The 21717-nt window shown below is 38.0% G+C and overlaps 3 protein-coding genes across 4 annotated transcripts in view; 1 reads left to right on the forward strand and 2 right to left on the reverse strand.

Annotated features, from left to right (window-relative positions):
- The first annotated feature begins 1408 nt into the window (after positions 1-1408).
- On the forward strand, positions 1409-9927 carry LOC127985382 (mucin-12). 2 transcript variants are annotated; one of them, XM_052587473.1, is made up of 12 exons: positions 1409-1751; positions 2072-2428; positions 2965-3086; positions 3195-5214; positions 5339-5409; positions 5577-5635; positions 6289-6446; positions 6559-6718; positions 7252-7443; positions 7680-7901; positions 8127-8283; positions 9726-9927. In XM_052587473.1, exons 1-12 carry the CDS (start codon positions 1709-1711, stop codon positions 9798-9800), a joined length of 3636 nt encoding a protein of 1211 aa, XP_052443433.1. In that variant the 5' UTR covers positions 1409-1708; the 3' UTR covers positions 9801-9927. The 2 variants fall into 2 exon arrangements, with proteins under 2 accessions (XP_052443433.1, XP_052443377.1); XM_052587417.1 differs by having other exon boundaries at positions 2965-5214.
- Positions 9928-11257: 1330 nt separating this feature from the next.
- Positions 11258-17348, reverse strand: LOC127985664 (voltage-dependent calcium channel gamma-3 subunit-like). The gene is made up of 4 exons (XM_052587748.1): positions 15728-17348; positions 14392-14475; positions 13846-13986; positions 11258-12728 (listed from the first exon to the last, which is right to left on the reverse strand). Exons 1-4 carry the CDS (start codon positions 15936-15938, stop codon positions 11959-11961), a joined length of 1206 nt encoding a protein of 401 aa, XP_052443708.1. The 5' UTR covers positions 15939-17348; the 3' UTR covers positions 11258-11958.
- Positions 17349-17457: 109 nt separating this feature from the next.
- LOC127985525 (protein kinase C beta type-like) overlaps positions 17458-21717 on the reverse strand; it is a 41179-nt gene continuing 36919 nt past the window's right edge. The window contains exon 17 of the mRNA XM_052587638.1: positions 17458-20584. Coding sequence (XP_052443598.1) covers positions 20432-20584 — 153 coding nt within the window. The 3' untranslated portion in view covers positions 17458-20431. The remainder of the gene's footprint in view (positions 20585-21717) is intronic.

A 21717-nucleotide genomic window follows, 5' to 3' on the forward strand; every position in this document is an offset into this window, starting at 1 on the left:
ATCAAAGTTGTAGTAAAACCAGCAGGAGAGCAGTGATGTGTGAACTGAATTTGATGAATGTACAGTGTGTTACATTAAAGTTATTAACTATTATGTCCAATAATGGTGAATTCATTAACTATTTTTCATAATAAAAATTCTAAACATTTGCCAAAGCAATTACTTTCAAAATGAAAGTTGTAGTAAAACCAGCAGGAGAGCAGTGATGTGTGAACTGAATTTGGTGAAAGTACAGTTTGTAACAGTACAGTTATTAACTATTTTTCATAATAAAAAATAATAAAAAATGTGCCAAAGCAATTACTTTCAAAATGAAAGTTGTAGTAAAACCAGCAGGAGAGCAGTGATGTGTGATCTGATTTTGATGAATGTACAGTGTGTTACATTAAAGTTATTAACTATTATGTCCAATAATGGTGAATTCATTAACTATTTTTCATAATACAAAATGTGCAACATCATTTAATTTCAAAATGATTGTTGTAGAATAACCAGCAGGAGAGCAGTGATGTGTGAACTGAATTTGGTGAAAGTACAGTGTGTTACAGTAAAGTTATTAACTGTTTTTCATACCAAAAAAATCATAAAAATTGTGCAAAAGCAACTATTTTCAATATAAGTGTTGTAGTATAACCAGTAGGAGAGCAGTGATGTGTGAACTGAATTTGGTGAAAGTACAGTGTGTTACAGTAACGTTATTAATGTTTTCATAATAAAAAAAAATAAAAAAAATTGTGCAAAAGCAACTATTTTTAAAACCAACATTGTAGTATAAGCAGCACGAGAGCAGTGATGTGTGAACTGAATTTGGTGACACTACAGTGTGTTACTGTTAAGTTATTGAGTATTTTATTAGTAACGTTTTTCGCGTTTCGCACTTTGCAGACGGTCCCTTAGGACTTGTCTCTCAGACGCCAGCGCATTGAGATCAACGTATTTTGTACAGAGCGGAGGAAAGCTTGTTTTCAGGCAAACTCGCTTGTAGCTCGTTTACTACATCACTACGAGTAAAAAGAGGCATAATTCGTGTACCAAAAACGTTTTATTCGCGAGTTATTGATCCGGAAAAGTCGAATTTGTGAATATCTTGCCAGTTTTACCGAACTCTGTGGTATAGGATATTGCTTGGTTTATTTGCATTCGATGACCAAGTGCTGTCTAAAAAAGTATTGATTTTGAGACACAGACACTGTGCTAGCGATCTCTGAATGACCTTCTATGTTAATCTATTTTCTAGTCGGAATTGACAGCACAAGCTTGTCAGGGGAGCGCAAACAAACACTCTCTCTGTTTTCTCTCACACAAACATACACAGCCTGGCTATTAACCTAATCAGGGAATCTCCTCTGTCCCCTTAACTTTTAACCGCTTCCGTCCCATTTTCCCTGTTAAAAAGATGCCTAATCGTAATCATATGTCTGCGCAGACCCTTCTCGTGCCTGTAAGCGAGCTCGCGCGCTCACAGCAACGCACATGCACGCGCGAAACCCACAAAGTGAGCTGCGGTCGGTTTCTACGACGGACAGAAGGATGAACTTAACTCTTCTATAAAGGTCTTAAAAACATAAAGAAACCTGATATTAATCGTCGTTACAGATACTTTTAAATAGTATAAGTATTGTTTACATCATATTTTAGGGTTGTTGAATATTCTTTATGGAATTAACTGTGAGAACGGATACCTTCCTGGAATGTTTTGTCTCTCAAAATGCGTCGTTTTGTGTATCTTCTCTTATTTATTTTCGCTCCAGGTAAGACGACCATTTCATTCATACGCGAAGAGATATTTGCATGCCAAACACATTATTGTGGGTTGGCCATTCTACATTCTTTAGAAGATTAGCATTTAATATAGTTTTTAAATAATTTATATTGTGATTAATCTAGCCTTAAAATTGACCAGTGGGCCTAATTTTAACATGGTGCTGAATTTTACACACAAAACATAAAACTGTTAAAGTATACAAAAGTAATGATACCTCCATCGTACTGAAAATCATGACCTAACTAAAAATCTGTAATAATTCTTAATATGTGGTATTAAGGTGACATTGATGGTGTTTGTCTGTAGGTAACACACTGCTGAACTTGAGGCAAGGCTGTGGAGAAAAAATTATTGGAGAGAGATCCGGCTCAATTCGTTACTCTTTACACCCAAACAGACTTTTATTTAACAGAATTACCAGCGACAGCACGGACAAACTGTTGGACATTACCTGCACATGGATTATTGATGCACATAAAAATCAGACTTTTTGGATAGACGTCATTTCTGTCGGGGAAGGTGCTCATATTGGAATTAAATTCGGGGATGGCAATACACTGACCTATGAAAGAGAAGAGCGGGCGCAGTTCTCTGGCACTGGGAGAACCATCATTAAATTGAGCTTGAGAAGGACTGATGAAACCTTTGCCACATTACATCTGAGTAAGTCACTTAAAACAACGCCATGTTTTTAGATATGGGCCCATCTTAATAACATCTTTGGACATGCATAATTCCAATACCACACTTCCACACACGGTACGTCATAGTACAAATTCCACAACATAGAATGATTTCTGAAGAATCTTGTGACACTGAAGACTAGAGTAATGTCTGCTGAAAATTCAGGTTTGCCATCACAGAAATACATTAAATTTAAAAATAAGCTGAAATAGAATAGAATAGTTATTTTAAATTGTATAAATAATATTAAATAATTTAAATAATATTTCATAATTTTACTGTTTTGCTGGATTTTAAAAATAGCCTTGGTGACCATAAGATACTTTTTTCAAAAACATTAAAAAAAAAAATCTTACCAACATCAAAATTTTAAATATTAGTGTATGTGAAAAGTATTAACAATACCCATTGAGATTGTTGTATGTTTGCTTATTTCTCTTAGTGTTGGAATCTTGGGTCTTGAATAATCTCATAATTCCAGTTTCCATTCATTTTTGTGTGTGTGTTTTTCTCAGGATGGAACACGTCAGAGGACAGTCACACTCTTGCTTTGATTCCTTACACCCGCTCTGATGCTGATCCAGTGTCTCCCTCTCCCAATGGCTCAAATGATGTAACCTACACCCCTGACATTCCAGTGAGCAGCAATGCAGCCCCTAAAACACCCTCTCTCAGGGGTGAGAGTATACAGCATAGCGGAGGTGTGTCTGACCTGGATGATAAGAACAGACCTCTCTTTCCGCAGGAAATCACCAACAATGGAAAGGAAACGGCTGGAGCCTGGATCTCTGACCTTCCACTCACTGGCACACATTCATATTCTGATACACAAACCAGCTCTGCCCTTGACACACACGTGAACACGCTCGCAATGTTGTCCACCGAACCTTTTTTGGCTCAGTCTTCTACTGAAATCCAGTTACCACTGCTGTCTGTACAAACTGCACCCCGACAAGCAACAGATGTAGCTGCAACAAGTGCAATTTTAGCCACAAACGATGTTGCACACACTGAATTAGATAGAGGAAGTTCACATCACATACACACACATGCACACAAATTGCACAAAATTAACTCCAAAACAAGTCAAAGAGGTGATCCAAGTTCATTGTTTCCGACTTCCAGCTTTATGACGGTAAATTCACATTATATTCAGCCATTCAACGAAACTTCTAAACAAAAAGACTTCCTTAGTGACAGTTCTTACAAGGCTAAAGCAACCACAGTGATGGCCCCAAATAAAGATGTGTTAACAATATCAGAGAACACTGGGACGAGTCAATCTGATTCAGTTTTTTGGAGTTCAACCACAAGCTCAGATGATAAACAGCCTATATCATCAGAGACGGACAGGACGGATCGCTCTCCAAGGTCAACTAATCCAGATCGAAACATTACTGATCAAACAATCTATGATGATTCAGTACTTACTACTAGTGCGCCTACAACGGTATCAAAGTTTCCAGATGTTAATCAAACCAACACATTAGCAATTTCTGATAGCGACATGGCTGAATACTCGGGTTACTCCATGTCTCCAAGTGAGCCACCAATAAATGTTACCAGTGAGAATGAGCCAACCACATCAGACGAGTTCATGCACACTTCACGGAACACACTTGCAACTCCAACTTTAACTTCTCTGGAAGCATCAACCACCCATCGGTCACACACCATCCAAATTAAGCAAGATACAAGCACCCAAGAAATCGGCTCTGCATCTTTGTCAATCTCTAACCAGACTTCACATAACAATAACAAAACCAGTGCCTTCACCACGTTCCCAAACCCCATCCCTCCAGACCTGACCCCTACTAAGAGTCCTAGCACACCAGAAGGGGGCAAGGGTCTACTACCATCTGAAAGTGATTGCCTCGGTCTTTCATGCACCCCGTATTTACCATCTACAGTAAGAGCCAAACAAGAAATCCCCATCACCAGCTCCCCATCAATCTCTCTGTCGAGTCCTCAGATGAGCCCTAATGTGACTTCTGACATCATGGTGGAAGATAGCACTAAATTGAGATTTGAGAACCGCACTGATTTAGAGGAATCTGGTGTGTCCCCATCACAAGTCCAGAATACCAACACAAAATCAAGTGTGCATACTGAATTCCCTATATACACTTCTACACCCCAGTATTCACCTCCATCTTCTGAAAACACACAGAGCAATGTAGGATTTTCCGATATAAGTGATATCGTTGAGATTAGTAGTGGTCAAACAGTGGGTAGAAGTTATCTGAGTCCTACTCAGACTAGTGCGACAAGTTCAGAGATGACTATTGGCTTATCTCCTTTTAATGATATATATACTGGATCAACAGAAATCACTAATGGCTTTACTGCCCACATTACTGTCACATTGAGGACTTCATCTGACATCACAACTCCTTACATCTCAAAGGCCAGTACAGCTGATGGTGGCATTCAAACCAGCACATCTATTAGTATGACAACTCCACATTGGAAAAGCAGTCAGACCTCTGTGGTTCATCCACCTTCAATAACTACCCAGCAGATGAACCCACATGCTACTTTGTTCCAGGTCCAGACACACTTTCCAGTGCATAAACCAAGCACTATCAGACCTGCCCAACATATGACCACACGTTCTTATCATATTCAAACAAAAGCACACATAGTATCTACACAAGCAGTCACTCAGACAACTTGGATCCATTCTACTGCATCCAGCTTTGACAGGAAGTGGCCACATGGACGGCATTATTTTATAGTGAAGGACCAGCCAGCAACCATCAAGGGTGAGATACAAATCTGTCACATTTGCTTCTTTGAGACCTATAATTTATCACTTTTCCAAATTTCCCAGTAAACTTTAACATTTCCTGAAAAATATCTGTTTTTCTGGGGGTTTTTTTTTTCTAGAGAAAACATTTCAAGTACTCTTACAGATTGTCCTGGAAAGAGATTATGTCCCTAGTATGAGGTTGCATGAGGTAAACTATTTTTATTACTTTACATACTACTTCAAAAGTCTGTGGTTGATACATTTAAAAAAAATGCTTTTGAATGTTAGTGTACACATACTCATGTCGTCTGAACTGATGGTTGATGGTCATTTGATTGCCATTGCAATGATCTAAATAGCCATCCATGCCTGCAGGTGGAGACATTCCTGCAGATCCTTTCTGGATTTCAGTATCAACATGTGAACTGGCACAGGTAAAACACTTTGCTGACATATCCCGTATATTTGTAATTGATTTTTTTTCAATATATGCATTAAAGTCACTTTTGGTTAGCTAAGAGACTAGATATTCCTGTAATCATTGATGAAATTCATCATTCAGTCAGTACATGGGAAGAAGCTGTTGGTGCATATGAATGAATGTTTCTTTTATGTGTAATCGTGTTCTTAATAATTTTTTGCATTTTAAGTATGTGATCCCTAGAGAACCACAATTGAATTGCAGAGTTTGTGAGATTGTGATTGTAATGAAACGTTAATGCAAAATGAAACTAAATACAAAACATATTCTTTGAAAACATTATGAATAATTATATTATTATTATTATTATATAAAATATAGTAGTATAACAATCAAAACATTGTTATACTACAAAAAAAAATCTCATGGAGAAAAAAAAAAATCTCATGGAGTTATAAAACATATGTAATAATATTAGGTATTATGTAATTTAGGTAGCAGTGGTCTGAAATCTACCTGAAAACCTGATCTAATAATATATATATTAACAAATTTACATTTTTTACAATTACTTTTTGATCAATTTAATTTGTCATTGCTGAATAAAATATTAATTTCCTTAAAAAAAAAAAAAATCTTTGATTTTGTGATGGTTGTTTTCATAAGTGGTCCAGTTCTGCAAACAGTAGTCCAGTTCCAAACAGTGGAAGCGCTGTCCTGGCTGGGAAGGGTGGAGTCTATGTTACAGCAGGCGGGGTTAAACCCGCTCCCAAAGAAAGGAATATTTGTGGGTGGAGTTAGAGTGAAGAATATCACTGTGGGAGGTGAGTGTTGAACAAGATCTTATCCAGTGACAGCTATCTTAGAAATGTTTCACATTTATTTCTATCTGAACACCTATCATACCCTAATATGTTTTCTTTCTTTCCCTCTCAGGCTTGCAGACAGATGTTTGTGAATGGCTGTTTGAATGTCTATCTGGGTTCCAGTGTGTTTCCTCAAAGGGCAATGCCACCTGTACATCTGTGTGCCACTCTGAATACTGCAAACATCAGGGAATCTGTGTCCATCGCCTCGGGCAAAAGCCTGTCTGTCAGTAAGTTACATGTACAGTTGCAAGCAGAGTAGTTTAAAATAGCAGATTTCTGACTTGCGGCATAAAACCTGGTCCTAATTGCAATGTAATTTGGACCTGCTCATTTAAACAGGAAAAAAGAGTTTCCAGAAGGACTGATTAACCCTGTAAAGCCAGAAATATGAAATAATAGTTAGAAAAAAATGCAATATGGTGCAACTGCTGAAATTGTAATATTTTTAAAATTTAGGGAGCAAAACATATAATGCAATGCAATACAATGATGAATGAGAAATGAATGTTTTTCTAAAACATGATGGATAACCAAGTAAACCTAAGTTGTATCAGTCCATTAAGGGTTAACAATATAAAAGGTGTTGTTTACCTCATTAAAATCATAAGATTTCACAATAAAAAGACAATTGTTCCAGGACTTGAAGAAAAATGGTTATACTAAAAGCAAAGGTCTTCTACTTGCTAAAAAAAGATTGTGTACAACAGGAAAGTTCATGTTGGTAATTTAGGGGCCTTAACCAAGCTGTCTCTTTCTGAAGGTGTCCTGTTGGGGAGGATTACTGGTTTATGGGTCAGCGTTGTGACTTCCGCATGACCCGGCTGCGTTTGGTGGGCGTGTGCTTTGGTGTACTGGTTGCTGTTGCAGCAGTCATGGCTCTTCTCTCTTATCTCACGGTGCGCCGTTTTAAAACCATGCTAATGCAAGCCAAAGTGGAACAAACACGCAGCAGGTATCACATGTTCAATCATTTAAACACACACTCTCATATACTCTCTGAAGTAGGCTGATTTTGTTATTGGAAATAGTTTGAAGGAAACTGTTGGCCAGTTAAAACAAACCATGGGTTGTGATAGTGCTTCTAAAAGCGGCACAGGGAGGGACGGGGTCAAATGAACACACGTAAAAATTCTCTTATATGTGAATTTGATTAATTTATTACTTTTTCTTCTGTTTCTGTGGACACAGTTATCGCAGATTTAATCACTTTGATGAGCTTTCGGCTCGTTTTTGGGGAAGGTCCTGGACAGGTTCTCAGGACTCATTGGACAACCCTGCCTACACCCGCTCTGATGAATTATTACACTTGCGAGCACTAGACCGTACCTGCTGTTACCATGATGATACTCTTTCTGTGGTATCCACATACCACGGTAGTGGGACACACCTCAACACCATCTATCCTCATGGGTAAGATTAGCATGTTATTGAATCAATCATACAACAAATATCACACTACTGTTCAAACATTTGGTGTTGGTATGTTTTTTATTTTTAAGAAGTCGTCTCTTATGCTCACCATGGATGTATTTATTTGATTTAAAAAAGTTTGAACGGCAGTGTAAAAAGTACTATAGTATTACCATAATTGTGAAGTTGCTTATATTATTTTTCCATGTATGCTTGGGCTTACAGTTCTCAGTATGGTTGGGATCTCAGCAACTGCAGTTTGGCGGATGGTGTGGTGGATTCTGGGAAGGCTAGTGACCTGTCAGTCTGTAGCTGGCCAATCGAGCCGATTCAGTGGACACCATTCCCTTTGCTGCAGCAGCTCAACAGGAATACCACCACGGTAAGACATACCCAAAAGTCTCTGGGCTTCATTTGTAAAATGTTGTGTAGAAACTGTCCTACATTTGATCTTAAGAGCATTTATCAAATCTGAGTAAGAAACTCTCTTTCAAATGTGAAATTCAGAAATCGCAAATGATCTTGAAATTGTGCGCAGCTAAACGATATCAGATCGCTGCCTTGTAAACATCACCTAATTAATGTCATTGACATATAATAAAGTACCAGTCAACGTCCCAATCGTTTACTTGTGAATTATAAGCGGCAAGAATTGCTTAGTTTCCAGATACCTGCAGTACTCCAACTCTCTGCCACAAGGAAAAGTGTCTACATCTGCTTAGACCCTGACATGGCATTAAACAATTTTCCATGTCAAACAGCATTTTTGTAAATATGAATATTAGCGTGTATTTTAGGGAACACACACTCTAGATCACATCTGTGTGTACACACGTTTTATAAATGAGCCCCTCTATATCTATATTCTTGTAACTGATTAAAGGGGTCATATGATGCTTTTTTAAAGATCATTATTTTGTGTATTTGGTGTAATTAAATATGTTGACATGCTTTAATGTTCAAAAAACACATTCTTTTTCAAATACTGTACATTATTGTTGGTCCTCTATGCCCCGCCTCTCTCAAACGAGTCATTTCTACAAAGTCCTTCCTTCCGGCAAGCGCAGTCTGCTCTGATTGGCCAAGTGACCCAGTGCATTGTGATTGGCCGAACACCACAAGCATTCATCAGAAATGTAATGCCCCTTTCCATAATCAGGATGTTAATCTATAAAAGTAAATTTAAAGACAGTTAATAATGTCCTTAGTTTTACCATCAGTTCAAGCCGAAAGGGGAACAGAGTCGATTAAGACAGCTGACTCCACTGTGTGACCCTGTCTCTCTCTCTCTCTCTCTCTCTCTCTCTCTCTCTGTCACACACGCAATGCGCAAAACTTGAACATTTGAACATTCAATAGCAAATACTTAACCTAATAACAAAACATACTTACAGTAGCTGATTCAGAAGCACCAGATTGTCATAGCAAAATCAGAATTACCCCCTCTCCTAGGTTCACGAAATGGTCGTGCATAAAATGTTTTGCTGTTCTGGTATAAGTAATCTTAAAGATTCCTAAAATACATCTACTTTTCGGAAGGCCAAATAAAGTGTTTTTGCTTTCACGTAGATACACACAGCACCTCACTGACATGGCTGCTTCAACACTAACTGCGTTTACTGAAACCATGCCTTCTTTCTTTCTGTGAACATTTGTTAGGCATTACCATTATGGGGGGCGTGGCAGAGTCTTGACTTTGATAAAGAATATCTCTTTGGATTTGGGACTTTAGTCTTTACAGATCTTCTTTAGGCACCAAGACCTTGTAAAAATTGAAATCGCACCATATCACCCCTTAAACACATAACTGTTCTTCATGTCCAGGTGAAAGTGTCTCGTCCTCGCTCTTACTGTGAAGGCATGGAACTTGTGGATTTAGAGAAGAGTTGGACAGCTTAATGGACCCTCTTAGAAAACCTGACAGGCTCTGGCCAAGTATGAGAATATTTCATCTGTTTAAGAAAGACCACTGTTGTGCCAAACATACATACAGCCAATCTAATAAAATCTCTTTTAACTGGAAAAAGACTTTTTACCAGTGTACACTATCATTTGAACAGTTTAGTGATTTTTATTTATTTATTATTATTGCAAATTAATACTTAAAGGTGATATAGGTGATTGTCTTCAGAAAATGTTTTTGTTATACTAGTTGAAAGTCTCTTCATATCCCAATAGCAATCATTAAGTTAATTGGTTTAAATTTATTTATTTGTATTTATATATTCTGTGAAAGGCGTAGGACCAAGAAATGTACGTTCAATCAAAACGCTCTGTCCGAGCATTGTCAATGTATGTATCTGCATACCTCTGCGCACCCTGTTCAACAACCCGGTCTTCCTTCTTGGTATTGTAGTACTCTTGCTGGTTAATGACACGTGACGTAGCCAAGCGGTTCCCAATTCCAGGGTTCCCAATTCCAGTGCTCGTGCACATATTTTGCATGTCTCACTTAATTAAAACCCCCCATTCAAATTACCAACTCGTTAGATGTGTGCTACGTGAATGAACTGTGTTCCGATCATATGATCAGTACACTGTGTTCATTGCTTCCTACTCCCTGAGCAGGGATTTACTTCACTTCAGAACATGGACTGGAATTGGGAACCACTGATGTAGCCTATTGTAGAAGGTTGTCTCTGGTATTCTGGTCTTTGAGCATAAATGCATTTAGGGGACGTGGATTTGGACAGCTTGGACAGCGATTGCAGGGAGGGTGGGATGTTGCTTTCAGTGCTATCAGGCTAAATTGCACTATTTGCACTTTAATTATTAATTAATAAGGGGGCAATCGTGGCCTAATGCTCAGAGAGTCTGACTTGTAACCCAAAGGTTGCAGGTTCAAATCTCAAGTCCAGCAGGGATTATAGGTGGGGGAAGCACTGAACCCCCATCTGATCCTCGAGTGCTGCATTGGCTGTCCGCTGCTCCGTGTGTGTGTGTTTGTTCAGTTCTCACTACTGTGTGTGTGTGTGCAGATCAAAAACTTTTTTTAAAAAATTGACCACGGTTTCCACAAAAATATTAAGCAGCACAACTGTTTTAACATTGAAAATAATAAAAAAAAAAGTAGGAATTGATAGAAAATTCTATAATAATTCAGAAGGGTTTTTTGTTTGTGAATAAAAAATACTCCTGCTCTGTCTTCCAAAAATGTGATAGCAAACCTGGTGTTAGCAAAAACTAACACACCAAATAACAGAGGTAGAAAGATGCCATTTTCTGACTGGGTAACAAGTTAACAAGAGGTCAAGGCTCAGTCCCGTGACCCAGACACTAATGTCACCATCCTGTTCTGCATTGAGTCTAAACACAAACCACTTAACCCTGTTGCCCCAGGCCATCTGTCCTATCAATTGTTTTGTCAGTTAATTTTTATTAAGATTATTTATTAAATCACCACATCCAATAGAGCACATAAAATGTACAGTAAGGACTAAATGCAAATTGCTACAATAGAACCATGACAATTTCTCTTTTGAGGTAAATAATAACTTGCAATAATTGTTACCATATATTGGCACACATTGAAAGCTTAACAATACTAGTTTGTATGTATTTGCTTTCACAAAAGGAAAGGAACACAATGAGCCAAAATCATATATCACACCATAAAAAAAAAAAGTTTTAGTACTGTCTGGAATTAACTTATTTGCTGATGAAAGTGACATGACGTGAAGGCCAAGTATGGAAACCCATACTTGGAATTTGTGCTTTGCATTTAAACCATCCAAGTGCACACACACACAGCAGTGAGTAGTGAACACACCCACACACACACACACACACTGTGGATACACACCCGGGGCAGTGGGCACTGGCAGCCATGTTTGCTGCAAGGCCAAGAGAGCCATAGGGGGTTCGGTGTCTTCGTGGGTGTTGAGTGTGAATTAACACACTGTTTATTTACTCCCCCCACTCACAATTCTTCTCATATGGATCTAGAAATGACGGATGAACCAATTTCATATTTCCCAGTTCTCAGAAGCGGGAAGTCTTTTCTTGTTTCCATTTACTTCTTTAGCAGATATAATCTTCACTCAGACCTGTCTTTGTTTTACACCGGAGTTGTTTTTCTTGTCACAGTTCCACTTTGAGATATATATGAGGACTCTTTTACATCGTTTTGCACATGTGAATTCTCATTCCCAGAACTCTGCTCATGCACTGGGCTTTTACTAGGATTTACTAAATTTAATTTATAATTCTGCGACGGCACGACTCCATTTTCCGGTTTGACTGAATTTTGTCCATGTGCCTTTGCAAACACAAAACTTTTCTCGGTGCGCAACGAGTTCTGTATGCGCGGAAGCTCTCTTTCCGACTTCACCGAGTTCTGCGTGGTGAAAACATGAGGATTTGCAAAGTTGTTATTAGTGATGACGGCGTTATGAAAATGTGCAAAACCATGGCCAGAGCCTATGGAGTTGTGCGCGAGCGCGTGCGTAGCTGTTGGTGGTCCGCGTCCCAGAGTATAAAGCCCGAGGTCGTTTCCGTGACGGGCCGGAGAAGGTTCGCGAGACCGGGTGTCTGACGAGCGGCTTTGACCCTGCCTCCAGCGGTAGCGGGAACGGTAGCTGGTCGAGCGCCGATGCTGCAGGGAATGTGTGCTGCTTTGGAGTGATCGTTGTGAGCGCGCTCTCAACACACGGTGTGTATCAATGAACAGGTGCACGGTCAGGACGCCTACAGTCTCCGCTATGATGAAGGAAAGAGCGCCGCAGTAGAAGCTCCAACCGTACCAGTGACTGCGCTTGGATTCGCTCTGGTTGGGGTCGCCAGCGTTGGATGAGATGTACACTATAATGCCAATGATGTTGCTGAGACCTAAAAAAAAAAAAAAAAAAGAAGTCTCGTAGGGTTTCCTCCGAATAAAACGTGCATCATATGGAATCTTATGTAAATTATATAGCCTAAACATTGCTTTTTTAATTATACAAATGCAAAAAATTAGTATTCAGGCTATTTTCCAACTCTCACAAAGACAAAATTTGTCTTCAATTTCATTTTCCAGAGTTGCCAAAGGCACCAAACAGAATACTTTATCTTGGCACCAATTCTGTAGTTTTGTATATGAACCATTGCAGGTATCTTGCTCAAAATTATGCGATACCATACCAAGTTATAATTATGACATAAAAAGTCCTATACAAATGTGTCAATGTCAGTTTCAACATTTCATTTCAAGAATTTATTTTCCAATAATGTTTACTTATTATCACATAATTGGGACTTACATAATTGTACATATTTCTTAGAAAAAAACAAGACATAGTTATGACATAAGAAGTCTATTTTGAGATACTAAGTTATAATTATGAAATTAAAAGTTTGTTTATTATGACTACAAAGTCAACATTTTGAAATAAAAAGGACAAGTATGGGGGAAATTGTTGGAAAATTTGGGAAACTAATCATAAACATGACATTAAAGGTCAAAATTATAACATAAAAGTAAAAAAAAGAATGACAACATTTATATCATGATTTCAACTCATTATTAACTTTTTGTAATGATTATGACATCTAATATTTTTTGGGCATAATCTTAACTTTTTCTTATAATTTCCTCTTTCTGAAATAATCATGTTTTTTTATCTCATAGGCCATAAATTTGACTCTTTATGTTCTAATTATGACTTCTTTTGTCATAAATATGATTTACTAAAGCATGATTACATCCATTTCATTTTCTTAAGAAAAGTTCATAAATGTTGTTACAGTGCCACCTACTGGCAAAGACTAAAACGTTACAAATAATGTAAAATCTGCTTTGCTATGATCAAACAAGTTTACTCAACCTTATACTGGGCAGCTACTCAGGTGCTTCACCCTGTGACTGCTGTTTGCAGATAATTAATGATTCATTAATGATACATTTGAAAACATCTATGGTACATAGCCATTTAAATAATCAGGTAAAAGTCTATGTGCAGGGACATACCAGCTGAGACAAAAAAGATGCCTGCACACAGGATGACGTTGTGTCGGCTTTTGTAGAACTCACTGGCGGCTACACACACTCCACCAACGAACAGCAGTCCCACACTCATTATAGGGAAAAGACTAGAGGCGCGCACAGCACCTGTCACACAAACACAACAAAACATCACATCTAATCTCTAATAGTGTAGTCTGTAAATAAGTGTATATAAAGTCATTTTCTTTGATTTATCTAAGTAATATGTATATGTATATATCTCTACAAAACCGAATAGCAGCAATATTTTCTAAACAAATATTTTTCAAATATTCTTTTACAGTTTATACTATACTCCAATACTCAATGACTCAGTTACTCGAATGAAATTCAGTACTTTTATAAACTTTTCCAAAATGCGTAGAAACCCGGTTTTAATGGTGACAATAACTCTAGTAATATGGGATTAACTTGGAAACTATGGAGTTTGCAAGTGCTGCTTTTCACTGTGAGTTTAAATTTTTTATTGTGTGTGCTTGACCTGAATGTGAAACATTTGTAGATACTCACGCAGGAGATACTCTGCAGCATCTTGTTCATATTCTGCATCCTCTAGAAAATGATCAATGTTCTTACAAACCCCTTTAAATATGCCTGTAAGAAACACCAGACATGTTCACAATCACACATGCCTCAGTTAATGGCCAATGCCATTTTCCACATGATTGGACTAATGCTATCAAATCATTAACAATATCAATATTCTCCCGTCTAATTAGACATTCTCAAAACACAGACAGGCAAACACTATTTTTCTTTCAAATGGGTAACACATTTCCTCTTTCTCTAAGTGTCATTCCACATATCAAACACAATATGGGCCAGAATAACTATTATTAAAGATCTAAAGCTAAATATACAAGCTAATTAAAGTGGCATTCATTTTAAAGTGGGCTTCCATTGCTTTCTTTTGTGTTGTTGTTGTATAGTCACTAAATGGGTGTGTGTGTGTGTGTGTGTGTGAAGTAGATGCCACAATCATGTGCATGCATCTGTATGTTTATTAGCTGTATTTCTGTTGTTTGTATAATTGATGTTATAGAGAACACCAATTGTAGAGAAAGTGTATGGTTTGTGCCAACTACCTTTCATGACTGTCTACTAAATATCTCATACACTCTCCTGCATTCACACACGTAAAGTGAACGCTGCCACTTTGATGCCCTTTTAACAGAGTGAATGCTTCATTACACTTTCCATTAAAAGAATTGACTTTGAACTGATATAGGTCAGAGAGGGTGTGACAGATGGGTCGAAACTAGAGGAACGTGCATCGTGCAAGAAAGTAAAAATAATTCAATCAATAATCAGAAAAATAAATCATCCCACAGGGTTTGATTCGCCTCCAACTTATAAGCATTTATAGTCATCTGACCAACAAGCATGAAAAAAAGTCATGTGTGGTAATGACAGCGATAGTAAGCTCATTCTAAGATATATACTATTAAAGTGAATGTTTACTATATTCACAAGCAATTCAAGGTAGGCCTATTTTAAAGATGAAAAATAACAACAACAACAACAACAAACACATGGTAAAACTATTGTTCAAAGAAAACGATTGCAAGGCAATTTTGTATACCTTTTTGTAAAATAGCTATTTTTACCTAATTTAACCCATAAAAAAGTTTTCTTAGAATAAATTAATGTATTTAGGTTGATTTGGTAATGTTATAGCCTATTTTTGAATACTTTGTTAATTGAAATGTTTAGGTTTACATTATCATTTTTATCCCAGTAACATTAAATCTCAACCAAGTGAGAAGGCCATTTTAGAACATTTATGTCATTTATTTCATTAATTCATTGTATATTTTCTTATATATATATAGTTCGTATATAATACCTTCCATGCAGCACTGTCTCCAGAGCCCCGAGTGCGTGAGAACCTCTTCATTCTTTCGGTTGGTGTCATTGTCGTTGACGCTTTTGGTCCTGCAGACTCCACGCGAGTACAGCCAGTAGTCGGTGCCGACTGCGATGGTCATCAGGCTGAAGGCTGCGAAAGCCCCCGCCGTGGTGAGGAGCATCTGCACTCCACGGTTACACACCTTCATCCTGGCATCAGTGTACAATCAGGCCCACGAGCGGCTTATCCACATGGAAATGCATTGGTGTTGATGAACTCTCACGTGTTAGCGACCTTGTCAGTGAAGTTTGCGAGAAGTTTTGGCGCGCGTTCTTCATGCCGTGCGCTTTCACGCGTAAAGTAAGAGCGATTGGGGTCTATCTCCTTCATGAAGGTAAATCCTCATTTCAACGCTCCAAACTTACCTTATACATCAAAAATCAACTCCAAGCAAAACTTTCTCCCAGAAGTCATTGCGGTGAATTCAGGTTTTCTCGTTATTCCTTCTGATAAGACCAGTATGCCCATGACTGATCTGGGTGCATTCCGACAGATCATGGTGAGGTGGATTTGATTGAGCCTCTGATGGATCTCTGCTCCTCACTGTGGATGTAAAGCACCGCCTCTCACTTTGCGCTCGATAGTGTAGTGATCAGCACAGATAAACTTACGCAACACAACACTGTGTTAAATAACAAATTTGTCATTTTCATAAGGTCGTTTACAAATACTCAGAAGCGGAAGTGACAATATCCATGACAATATAAATGGGACACTGACTGTTGCTATTATGACATATATGTGTTTTTTTTTTTTGTGCATATAAAATGTAAAATGAACAGTGTAAAGTCTAACTGTACCCTATGTTTCATAATCTACAGTTCCTGCTTTATATAATACTTTGATTCTCGGGGAACTGTTTGTATCCCAGTGACTTACTGCAATGACTGATACATTATATTTAACAGGAAAAACACAGTTGCTATATTTACATTTAGAAAGTTAATTCAGTAGTGTGCAAGGCATAATTGTTAATTATATTTTTAAGCGTTTTCCCAAACCAGCATTTTAAAATTAATATGAAAATATTATCCTTTCCAGTTTGTAGTTGGTCCCCACTAAAATCAGAATCAGAAATGACAAAAACATATTTGCAATACTAGCATGAATATTACGGGAGATATGCCCCCTATGGCAGACCAGTAATATCTGTGGCAAAGTAAAAGGGAAAGTTCACCCAAAAATTATAATTACTCCATGATTTACTCACCCTTAAGCTGTGTATATGACTTTCTTCTTTTAGATAAATACAATCAGAGTTATGTAAAAAATAAAATTATTATGGCAGTGAATTGGGGTGTGAAGCGACACATTTGTGTAAGAAAGATTTCCATATTTAACATTTTATAAACCGCAATTCAATGGCGATTCATGATTCCTGGAGCCACATGGAGTACATATTTTTATGATGGATCGATGCACTTTATTTTGCTTCAACCACCATTCACTGCCATTACTGCATTTGTCTAAAAGAAGAACATCATATACACCTAGGATGGCTTAAAGGTGAGTCATTTTGTTGGGTGAAATATACCTTTTTAATAGAAAAACATCCTGAAATTTTCAGGTACACATTATTCAGTTTTCTTGTGAATGGGTCAATAACCATATGGACTCATAACCTTGCAACCCCACAACACAAACTTACAAAAACGATGAACACACAGTTAGGCATTTGAAAAAGCTTTAATAATACACATAGCATAAATAAATAACATGCAAAATATCTCTGCCATCACCAGCGATAGCCCTCCCCATAGCCAACCACTGCTGCTGTCTGGATGTGAATGTCATTGTTGACATGCATCTGTCTTGCATAGTATAAAACATGTTTTGGGGGGGATTGATTTTTGTACAGGAAGCCCTTTAAAGCCATGATAAAAACCATCATTCATCATTAAAATATGATATATTAAAACATGAAACAAAAATATTGACAGGGCCAGGGGTTTACAATATTTTAACGATTTTGGAGCTCAGTTAAGTGAGAGGAATTCACTATCGTAAGTATATACTCTGTTGTAATTACACGAGAATTTGTTGCTGCCGCAAAGCAATTCACCCTTTTTGCGGAATTTCATACCTATTCATCAAACTTACACCCCCCTCAAATGATTAAGGGGAAAATGGAAAAGAAACAGAAGCCATTTACTTTATTATATGTCAGTGAACCTTCAGAATGATTTTGAAACTGATGTTTCAAGGTAAAAAAAAAAGAAAAGAAAAACTAAATACATTGTTGTTTTAAGATTACAGCTTTTCTATCCTTCTTTCCGACGTTCACATCTTTATAGTTCAGGCTACAGGTCTTTCAATAACATTTTCCTCCATATACACTATACAATAAACATTATACAAGATATTTTATACATTATCCCCATTTTCCAGTTATCACCTCAGGAAAAGCAGATACTTATCACTGTTTACATGATCACACAATGTGTTTTCGTTTGGAAGACTAGAATACTTATATTTCTATTTCATATATCTTATTACATAATAAAACGTAAATGAATAGAAATGTTCACACACCATAACCCTTATTAAGATCTATGCTACAACAGATCCAACCATTACTGACACACTTGGTTAATAAGGTAACACCGAGTTTAAGAGCAAGGGCTCTACCAGGCATGCATAGGGTAGACTAAAACTCCTTGTGGAGTCTGTTTAACACAGACACATGGCACGTTATGCTTTACTGCAGATTCTCCCACAAAAATATATGCCACATTAGGGTTTCAGTTGTTTGTTATAGTTCTTCAGCTCATAAAGTATGAATCACATTCTCTGCAGCCAGTGATATGCAACCCCAGATGCCAATTCAGTCAGCACTAACACACTTTGTCAAGGATTGCAACGGCATGCTCCTGTCATCGGGTCATGAATACAATGAAAAGAAATGCTGAGACTTAATTCTTTAAACATAGTAAAGTTTGAAAGTGCATTATAAAAGCTTCCAGTCGGTGTTTGTCTCATCATTCCGGTCGGTAAAGTCTCATCATTTTGCAAATCAGAAGTCTGCATTATCAAACGACTGCACTTTTTTGTGCTCTTAAAGATTTGTCTCTCCTAATTCATTATTCCTTTTTTCATAAGCATATTTTCATCTATTTCATGTCATTTGATGCTACAATTACTGCTTTCTGAATTAAACAGTTACAGAATGTTTCTTTCTTAGACTGTTTTTAACCATAAAATAGGCATTATGCATACTTCTCTGTAAAAATCCAATTCTGCAACATAAGGGAAAAAAAATAATGAATTCTTTGATAAATCATAATTATGACACGAAAAGTCAAAATTTACATATTAAGTCATTATTGCATAAAAAGTAGACATTGAGACATTAAAAAGTCATAATTATGAGGAAAAAAGTCAAAATGACGACATAGCTCAAAATTCTGACATAAAAAGTTGAAATTGGGAGTCGACAATGAGACAAAGTAAAACTTGTAAAATTAAATAGATGAAAAGTCCTAATTATTATGTTAAAAAGTTGAAAATAGGACACAAAAAGTCCTAATTCTGACAAATATTACTTTGACTTTTAAGGTCATAATTATGACTCATGTCATAATTACTTCTTTTATCTCACAAATATTACTTAGTCATAACGAGCACAGAATTTCAAAAAATAAATAAATAAATAAAATCTCTTCAAAATCATTGTGATGCCTTCTCAAATTAGCTCATTAACTGATTTAAGACTTCTTTAATTTCAGACTTCCATTGATCTGCAATATACCTAATACACTTAATAAACCAAAAGGATATGTAAAACAAAGGCAAACTATCAACATATTTCTGGGACTACTAACATGGACCGTTTTCATGTAAAAATGTTGATTTTCAAAGCTTTGTCTATGTGCTTTTGAGTTGCATGTCAGTTCTAAATCAAGCCTGGTGGCCTATGTATTTCCTTCAAGTTATCATAAATAATGCATTTTTAAGAGAATCTCATGAAAAGAAGCCATAATGCTAGGAGGAAACTAAATGCCACATGAATGTCATTATTTTACTATTTTGCTGTAATGCTAATGCTAATGCAAGCTTGTGCTGAAATCTCAGACCAAGCCGAAAGATATCAACCATTTATATGAACATTTAGCAATATATTCTTGAGGATATTTGCTTATCTAACCACTTACTCATGCACAGGAACTTGACTTTGAATTGATACCAAAATACCTTACTAATTTAAACCAGATTTTAACTTCAAAGGTTGCGTAAGGCTTAATTAGCTCTGGAAAAAGCCATTAGTGCTGCATGTTGTCAGGCTAATTCATTTAGAAATGAGGGGCTGCTGGTAAAAGCTGACTGAATATATGGAGAGAATGTGTAAAGAAAGAGCTAGGATAATTCTCATGGAGATGAAAAGACAAGACATTCTCATGGAGACTATGAATACACTCTTATAACCGTTCTCTCTCCTCTGTTGATTTCAAATCAGAGTTTGTGAGGCTTTGGTTGTGACTGAGTCTAATCCTGATTTGGTTCAGTATGATCCTTCTGGGTTTGCGCCTTTTTAAGTGGAGAGAGAGGACTACCAAGATACACAGGGACAAGATAATGCTTTCTGGGTAATAAAAGTGCCTTCTGCTCTCATACCTGAATGGAGCAATCGTTTTGAATTTGCTGTTAAACCTGAATGACAAACTCAGGGTTGGTGTAGGAGAAACCTTGGAATTCATTTTGGTCCAGATTCATAATGAAGAGTTTATCCGTTGGTGTCAGCTCAACCACCATCTTGGTAAACTCCTTGTCGAAATTACCTGTGTCACGTTGATTTTTCTGAAAGAACAAAAAAGAAAGAGTTATGAATGTAAGGGTAACCTGAATGCAAGGTAAAAGATTAAGTTCCTCTTCGGGAACTCGAGCTGCGTCGTAGCGCTTTTGGGGAACGCCTTTGGCAAGAACAACTCTGAATATCGTGTGCAATCAGTTCAATGGAAGAGCGTGACGTCATGGACGGGGTGACGTAGCGACCAGGAAGCTATAAAGGCACGTGCCACGCAGCTGGCCTCAGCTTCGCGTCTTTCAGCAAGCGCTCTGTGTGTGCATGTTCATAAGTCTGTCTTGTAAGTCTTATTTACTGTTGTCTGTCCAGTTCAGTAGACTAAAATGCCTAAGTCCAAAGCAAAGACTAGACATTTGAAGGGCGAAACCAAATCGCGCTATAAACTGTGTGTTCCTCCATGCCAGCGCTACATCACGGCTGGAGACACACATGATTTATGCGTGGTTTGCCTGGGGTCGAAGCACGCTGAGTCAGCTCTCGAGGGAGCTGACTGTCCACATTGTGAACGATTGCCAATGCGGACGCTTCGATTCTGGAGGGCTCTCTTCGAGGAGGGAGCCTTCGCCAGCGTTCCCCGCGGCTCTGGCCCCGCTTCTGCTGAGGCAGAACAGCTGCTGCACTCGTGGGGTTCGCAGGTGGATCTGGCAGAGGGAATGGAGACGGGCCAGTCCTTATCTCCTTCCTCATCTGCTAGATCAGGCGCCCAAACCCTGGGATCGGAAGCACGCTCGTCGGTTTCTTCCCCCCAGGGCGAGGGGTCGACACTCCACCTCTCTTCGTCTGATGAGGTGGATGTGGAGACAGTTGGTAGGGATTCGCCACCCCTTTCGCCCCAGTATAAGGAGCTGCTGGAGGTGGTTACTCGCGCAGTCGAGAATTTAAAAATAGACTGGCCCCCACAGAAAAAACATGAACCGCAGAGAAGTAAACTCGATGAGCGGTATCTCAGGCCCAGACAACCACCTCCAGCCCGGAGCCTTCCCTTTTTTCCCGACCTCCATGACGAAATAGCGAGGTCGTGGAAACACCCATATTCCACCCGTCTCTTCGGCCCTGATTCACAATATTATGGAAACGTAACAGGGCTCGATGAGCGCGGTTATAGAGCGATGCCACGGGTCGAACA

The sequence above is a fragment of the Carassius gibelio genome, chromosome A1, assembly GCF_023724105.1.
Source record: "Carassius gibelio isolate Cgi1373 ecotype wild population from Czech Republic chromosome A1, carGib1.2-hapl.c, whole genome shotgun sequence".
In the NCBI taxonomy this organism is placed as follows: Eukaryota; Metazoa; Chordata; class Actinopteri; order Cypriniformes; family Cyprinidae; genus Carassius; species Carassius gibelio.

Bases quoted from the DNA above. Each gene is read 5' to 3' on its own strand.
- LOC127985382 (XM_052587417.1), top strand. From the start codon at position 1,709: ATGCGTCGTTTTGTGTATCTTCTCTTATTTATTTTCGCTCCAG. The intron at 5,215-5,338 runs GTGAGATACAAA...TTTTTTTTCTAG, and splicing joins CCAGCCAGCAACCATCAAGG to AGAAAACATTTCAAGTACTC. The intron at 6,447-6,558 runs GTGAGTGTTGAA...TTTCCCTCTCAG, and splicing joins GAAGAATATCACTGTGGGAG to GCTTGCAGACAGATGTTTGT.
- LOC127985664 (XM_052587748.1), bottom strand. From the start codon at position 15,938: ATGAAGGTGTGTAACCGTGGAGTGCAGATGCTCCTCACCACGGCGGGG. The intron at 14,476-15,727 runs GTATTATATACG...TGTTTCTTACAG, and splicing joins GAGACAGTGCTGCATGGAAG to GCATATTTAAAGGGGTTTGT. The intron at 12,729-13,845 runs GTATGTCCCTGC...TTTTTTTTTTAG, and splicing joins CATCTTTTTTGTCTCAGCTG to GTCTCAGCAACATCATTGGC.